General features: G+C 40.9%; 1 protein-coding gene across 1 annotated transcript in view; it reads left to right on the top strand.

The window, feature by feature from the left end:
* The window catches only part of LOC123979424 (palmitoyltransferase ZDHHC14-like), a 141313-nt gene that overhangs the window by 110940 nt on the left and 22648 nt on the right, over window positions 1-7725 (top strand). Inside the window, exon 8 of the mRNA XM_046063339.1 lies at window positions 1363-1523. Within this exon, the coding sequence (XP_045919295.1) occupies window positions 1363-1523 (161 nt within the window). The remainder of the gene's footprint in view (window positions 1-1362; window positions 1524-7725) is intronic.

Raw genomic sequence — 7725 nt, 5'->3', positions numbered from 1 at the left:
TTGTGGATTTGGGCATTTGATTCATTAATTTTTGTATTTCTTCTTCTGAGTGCACTTACCTTGTTGTTGCCCTTTATTCTGTTTCGTTTAAAATTTGGCTAATAGTAGCCTAATACTTTTATGGTTCCCTTTTATTATTGTGCAAAGTGGATATGTATTATTTCTAGTATTATTTATTGGATTATTTGGGCACTTTATTATATTTTAATTTTTTAATTTGGAGCCTAATGCGAAATTGCGCTGTGCCCACTGTGTGTGTTAGTTTTGAGCCTAAGATGCTTTATTTTTCAGTTATGCACATTATTTCGTTTCTGCTCTTGATCTGGTTTGTTTAATAAATATTCTTTGTTTATTAAAGTGGATGTGCCTTTTGTGTTTATTAAGAGCAAAAACTTTAAGTTAATAGTCTATTCGTGTCTGCCGCCGCTCAGCTGAGCGCGCAGCTGAGCTCTGCTGAGCGCGCAGCTGCGCTCTGCTGAAATGATCATAGTGTCTAATAAACTTATTATCATAACATATGACAAAAATAATTGTCTAAATGATGTTGCATATTCCTCAACAATTCTTGTGATGATATCACTAGTTGACAAGCAACATAGTACTATTTTCGTAAATCGTAGGCTATGATATTGCGCAGGTGCACGTGATGCATTGCTGTCAGAGCCGACAGACTCATTTAGTGCAAAATAATTAGATAAACGATTTAATAAACTGCAAATAGCCTACTATTTTTTTAATGTTTATTTACAATTCATTTAGGCGGACAACAAGGCTACCAAGTACTGCGCACAGTGCACAGCTGACTAATTAAAAAAAATAATTACATCATTTTTAGTCGATTTTTAGTCGAAAATTTCAGGACTTTAGTCGACCAAGATTTTCTTTGGTTGATTACAGCCCTAGATGCAACAGGCTGTACCCCACCCCTGTGGGACTAAATGGGATTACTGTAATAACCACCTGCACAGTTGGACATTTAATGGGATTACGCTAAAGTGTCTCATTAGAACAGATTACAACTCTGGGGACTGACCCTTATGTGTGTGCCTGTTGGTTTGTTAAGTCATGATATCCACTTACTGGTCAATAAGCAACACATTGCAGGTGTTACTACTTCCTAAACCTCATTGCTCGTCTCATCCGGCATTCAGTGTTGTGCACAGGCTTTTTTTGTTGTGCATTAATCTTTACATTCAGTAGGGCAGTTTGTATTTGATGATGTAGCTGATGTTTGTCCAGCAGTATCCCAAGACTTGAAATTTTTTACTGCACAGCTAAGCTTCACCACCCAGACAGAACCGTGTGTGTGTTGATTGTTTGCAGCATATTTATCTTTTTTTCCTCCATCTCTTGTCCTCTCAGTTGTCCATTCCTGGCCCTGCAGTTGACCCCAGTTATCCCAGTCATAGGAGGTGTGCTGTTTCTATTTGTACTGGGGACGCTCCTGAGGACTAGCTTCAGTGACCCAGGTGTGCTGCCCAGGGCCACCCCTGATGAAGCGGCTGACCTGGAGAGGCAAATAGGTAAGGCTACACTCTATTTAAATGATTTTAGTTATGAAATAAGGATATGAAAACCCATTATTGACCCTCACCCCATGTCTTTTATTCTCATTGTGTCCCTATATATTCTCTGACCACCTCTGATTCTCCTGATCGTTTATTTTGTATGTTAGTCATCTATTTTTGTATTTCTTGTTGTAATACTGATCCAGGGCAGCTAGTGAGTTCCTTTACAACCCCCTATACTGAGTGCCAAAGAATCTGGCTGATGTCTCTGGAGTTTGTATGTGTAGCCAGAGAAATGGGGATCAAGCTTCCACTGACTTTAATGGCACTCTGCATTTAGGCTGAGGTGACGTATTGGTGCTGCGTTGCCCAAATGGCCTTTGATCGGTTTATTTCACTCCCAGCTTCTCCAAAGGCCCCAATCTGATGTATTACCTGACTCATAAATTTCATCTGGATAACTTCTGAATCTAATTTGTGATGTGAAAGGTAAAACTGTTGGTACATTAGGAACCACTTGATACGTTGTAACTGAATTACCAGCATCAGCACTGACGGTAGGTAGCTCTCTATTAGTCAGATACTGCCAAGACTACAGTTTGTGATGTTGATTCAGTCTGTTCAAGACATTACAGCTATTGAAATAGTGCTTTCTAATCAAAAATTAGGGATGCACCGAATGTTCGACCACTGAAATGAATTAGCTGAAAATAGCACAAAAGAACTTTCGGTGTTCGGCCCAATAAGTCAAAAGGTTTGATTTAAATCCATTTGCAGACACTGTTTTGCTGAATTGTCTCCTAGCAAATCCACTCCATCTGTGGCTGACTTCTTAGAAAAGGCAACGGTCTGACCCGCTTTGACTGTTTCTGTCACTCTTTTCTGAGAAGGCGATTAAGCTAGCTGCACCTATATTTGCACACGTATTCAAGCCTTTATGGTAACTGAAATGGACCAAAGCGCGCTGACAGGCGGATTAGCGACTTTATCCTGTCATTTTCTGTCTTTACAAAGACAAGTGTTGCAGTATGAGAGTCCTACCTGAAGAGATGCTATGAAGTCTTCATGTTGGGCGACACGAGAACCACATACATTATTTATCCAATTGGGTCAGACTTGAAGAATTTAGAGCGAGGATACACATGTGACAACGTCCCGTTTTCAAAATACAGGATGGAAATAAGGTTAATTGGATTACGTTCGCAGAAAGTATAAAACATTATGCATGTGTCCATTAAAAGTAAACTTTACTCTACCGGACCCTCTCAGGCCTCAGGCCCACCCCCCATAGTCTCTCCAAATCCTGTGGGAAACACTTAGTAAAAAGCACATTTTGACTATTTAATTTATGCAATGGTAAAAAATAAATTGGGAAAATGAATTGAAAAAAATGTGAATTTAGTTATTCGGTATTTGTCAAAGTTTTTCATTATATTCGTCTTCAACCTGTGCATGAGACCACTATATAGATGCAACCATCAGACATGACCAGTGTTGGGCAGTAACGCGTTACTTAAATAATATTACTTTTCCCAGTAACTAAGTAGTGTAACTAATTACTTTTCTAAAACAGTAATATTATTACTAGTTACTAAGGCAAGTAACGCTGTGTTACTCGTTACTGAACACACCATCCTTCCAGTAAATCCACGACTGTGCAACAGCTCAGCTGGACCGGACTTTGTTGTTCATGTCCGCTGATAGCCAAAAACTAAATGAAGAATGGAGAACGGGGGGGAGAGGCGTTCTTTCCACAGCTGTAAGTAGCTTCTGCCATTATTGTGTCACAGTCTAAGATACAAAGAACATTGTCTATTGTAAACTCGCAAAAAGCTTTCAACCGCAACAATTCTACATCTGATTTATTGAAGCATCTGCTGAAGCAGCACAGCAATGTGAAACTTACAGAAAGAAACTCCACCAGCTACTGCCACTGATGCTTGGACTCATCAGGAGAGAGTGGCGTTAACATAACGTTTTGTAACTGCTGAATACTGCTCTTATAAACAGGCTACATGTGCATTAAAACAGCTGTTAAAAAGCAGGGATTTACTTGCTTTATTTTTTTATTTCAGCCAGTGGCGTTAAACGTTAGGCCTAGGCTATATGCTCTGTAAAAACCACACTCCTTGCTTCTGTTATGGATATGACTGAATAATTAGTTAAAAAGTCGAGGGGAGACTACTTTCTCTGGGGGTGAAGGGAGGTGGTAGGGAAAGCAGTGTTTCCCATAATTAGCCTATAATTTGAATAACTATCAACGCAGACCTTCACATATTGATTTTCCAAATGTTTACTAGGCGTATTTAAAATCATTTTTGATTAAGGAGCTCTATTGAGGATAGGGTGACCAGACGTCCCGAAAAATCCGGGACAGTCCCGAATTACGAGCAGTTGTCCAGACCCCATTCCGGTTTGTCCCGAAAATTAGACCTGACATGAGTTTTGATTGTAGCCTAAACATATAGGCCTACTGATCGTTGTATAGTTCTCTTGCTCCAGCAGGGGTTGCAGGTTATCTGTACATTGTGTCAACAGCGTAGTAAGTAACACTCGTGCTCTTTTCCCCTTTTTGTTTTCTTGTGGTTAGTGGAACTTACAGTGTATCTTCAGGCAGCCACAGCACGGCGAAGAGATCTGACACGCGCGTTGCGCAGACAGATGTGACACTGCACTGATGACATGAATAAAATAAATATAAAAATTAAGTAAAAGATCATGATTTACCTACATATCCACAGTTGTATTTTTTCTAATAACAGACAGGTTAAACGTTGTGTTTTGATTTTCACATGTGTTAATGTTCATTGCCCCCCCCCCCCCCCCCCCCCCCCCCCCCCCCCCCCCCCCCCCCCCGTCCCGAATTTCACCCATTCTTACATGGTCCCCCTAATTGAGGAGCATATATTCATGCAGCACCTCCTGGCTCGCTCCCTCTTTCTCTCTCTCTCTCTCTTTCAGGCCATGACAGAAGTAGCTAAATATTTGGTCAGAGTGTAGCGTGCCATATGAGGCCTCTTTCAGAGGGAGACAATCACGGGCACTTCAGACTGGAATTTACACTGGAAATTATGTCAGTTTAATTACTAGCCAGTAAGTTGCAGGACTGAATTGCCAGTCTCCAAAAGTGTCCCACTACCCTGTAGCTAAATGGATTATCAACACTTTACTCAGAGGTTTAACTTTATAAACCCTCTTTAAAGTTTTGGTCCTTTTTATTTGGGATGTAAAGCTTCTCTTTCCTAGTTATGGTCCTTTCCGTGCTTCAGGCCACTGGGGCCTCATTAAACAAACTCTGGACTGGCTTAATTAATCTCATTAGGAGACTTAAAAGCTTTTTGGAGGGAAGGTACAGTACAGAGAGCTTGGAGCAGTGGGCTGAAACAACACTGTGCAAAAGTACCATGTTATATTGGCAAGTATTCTTTCAGAGGATAAACAAATTAAAGGATGAAAATATGAACAATGTTGACCTAAATACCACGCTGCCCCCTCTCTACCATAATTTCATGCCAATTGGTTTTTGTGCTGTGCATAGGACATTGTTGTTGGTTGCCTGTAGCTGAATCTGTGTGTGCACAGGTGGTGAAATGATACAACAGATCAGGCTATTCCTAAGGGTTAATGCAGTTGGGTTTGTTTACAACGTGGTTCTTATTTTTGCAGTCATTCCTTTTGGTTATCATAACATTTTTCTCACCAGCTTAAATGCTGACATGTGGGTTTGCAGGGACTCGACACAGCTTTAGTCCAGGGCATCACAAACACATGCATTCAGACAGACAAGTACAGCGGTATCTAAACCATTTGGAAGTGAAATATCGTGGTTAACATGGCGGTGCCCTCAGGTGTCTGTAGCCTTTCCCTGAATCCAATCCCATGGCTGCCACTACACTAATAGCCTGCTTTTGTGTTGGTGCCATTATAGGTCCCATTAACTTCCATTTGAAAGAACTTGGCTTGTAATACTATAGTATAAGCATTTTATACACACACCCACACACACACACACACACACACACACACTGCATTTTCTCACAGCTAGTAAAAGTACAAACACTTTTTCATAGAGTTGCTTATTGCAGCTCTTTTTTTCCCTTTCTTGTCTTACTTTCTGTCAGTTTCTATCAGCCCTTGTGGTGTAGTGTCTCTACTGTCTTTCTGTTCAGATATACTTCATCCTTCTCCTTCTTTCTCTGGTGCCTTTGTCCAGACCTGTGCTGTTAGGTTCCTTTCATGGCGTGGCAGCTTGACATGCAAGACATTAGTAGCAGCACATCTGTTAGCTCTTAGTTTGATCATCCAACACTATCCCAAGCCATTGTGAGGCTGGTTGCCAACAGCAACCAGCCTCACAATGTCTTTTAGGAGAAAACACTCATGTCTGTCTCTTTCATTCTCTGTTCCTCACACTTTTCTTACCCCATATATTTTGTCATTGCCGTTTTTTTCAGAGAGTTGCAAAATAGGTCATATCTGCTTTTGCTGCCCATGTTTTTTTGTTTGTTTTTATGTGTGTGTATGTATAGTTGGACATGCTTGCTCTTGTAAGTGCTCCTCATTCCTCTGCCTTGCCTCCTCCGCTCTCAGGGCTCAGTCCTAGTATTATCTTCCTCGTCTGACTGAGACAGCTTTCGTCCATTTAACCACCTTCTTTTTTTTAACCAATGTGTCCTTATGTAACTCTGCAGACACCGATAATAAGAAAGGAGTTGACAGGCTTAGCGTGCACGGGTAACGTTTTCACACGTTAGTGCTGCCATAATGTAGTGGCTCTTTTCCACCTCAGGCTTTGTTTCCCATATGCTCAGTTGCTGCTTTTTTATTTGCAATTTGATGTACAGCACTTGTTCACTCCATTCACTTAACTGCCATACATACACATTATATTTAGAATCAATCTTGTGCAGATGTATTCTTTTTACGCATGTAGCTGCCTTAATTAAAACAAAAATCCCTGATTACCAGTAGCCCCAAATGTTTTGTAATTCAACATCAGTCTCATAAATAGATGATGATGTTTTGAAGGCAAAGTGCTACAAGGCTCAAGTTCGGCACCACTCCTATTGATCTGTTGACTAAACAACAGAGGACCTGATGTCTGTAAAATATGAGACATCAAGGTCTCCCATGCTCTCTGTACTTCAGGAAGGAAAACTGATAGCTAGGCCCCCGCTGTCATCATTGTGAGCAGATGTCTCTGCTCTCTGCCAAATGCTCTAGCCTTTAGTGTGTGAAAAGGAGGTTAGACTGGGTGGCCTGAAGTATAGCCCACTTCAAACTGAATCAAATATAGCATGTTTGCACAGGTAAAAAAAGTGGGGTGGTGATGGTACAGTGGATAAGACACATGTCTTTGGTGTGAGACACCCGGGTCCTCACTGTGACACATCCACCAGTGTGTCCCTGAGCAAGGTACTTCACCCATAGTTGCTCCAGAGGTGTGCGAGCTCTGATATATATATATATATATAGCAATTGTAGATCGCTTTGGATAAAAGCTTCAGCTAAATGAAAAATTGTAATATAAAAATATACAAGATCTAAATCTAAGATGTGATGTACATTGATGCAATCTTTCCATTGTAACGACAGGTTTGTTTACCAGGGGTATCAACTATTTTGACAATAGTCATTTTTCATGTAAAAATATTTCATGGTTCCAGCAAGACAGATGTGAAGATTTGCTGCTTTTCTTTTTAATAATAAAATTTTTTTGAGGTTAGACACAACAGCACGTTGCTGCAGTCACAGAAACCTGCTTGAAATGGAAACAAGAGTTGATTTCTCTTCAGTGTGCTGCATTTGATGTCTATGCATGTCTGCCTGCCTGCCCAATATGTCAGGACTAGACAGGCTGGCATCACTTCAGCTACCACATGCCAAATCGAAAAGAGTCTCTGAAGCATTAATCAGAGTGAGAGATGGTCAGAGCTGTCTGTTTCCTTCCTTCCACCTAATATGGTCCAAGCTACGTGGTGAATGTCAGGGCAGCCACACTGTTTTTTCCAAAGCTGCCAGCCGGACTCAAGGCCAGCAGTGGAAATAGATTTTGGAAGGCTTAGAGCTCATGCTGCTGGAGCATAGATGGGCACATCAGGATGCAATGACATTTAGGCTTTTCATGACTACAAGAGCAGTCAATATGTGTGTTTGAAGGTGGGGACTTCAGTGCTCTCTTGCGCATCATTGTTTTCTTTCATTTTGTTTCTGTGTG

Source organism: Micropterus dolomieu, linkage group LG11 (assembly GCF_021292245.1).
Source record: "Micropterus dolomieu isolate WLL.071019.BEF.003 ecotype Adirondacks linkage group LG11, ASM2129224v1, whole genome shotgun sequence".
Lineage (NCBI taxonomy): Eukaryota > Metazoa > Chordata > Actinopteri > Centrarchiformes > Centrarchidae > Micropterus > Micropterus dolomieu.
Note: the sequence above shows the minus strand (reverse complement) of the source record. Positions and strands in the feature narration are given on the sequence as shown.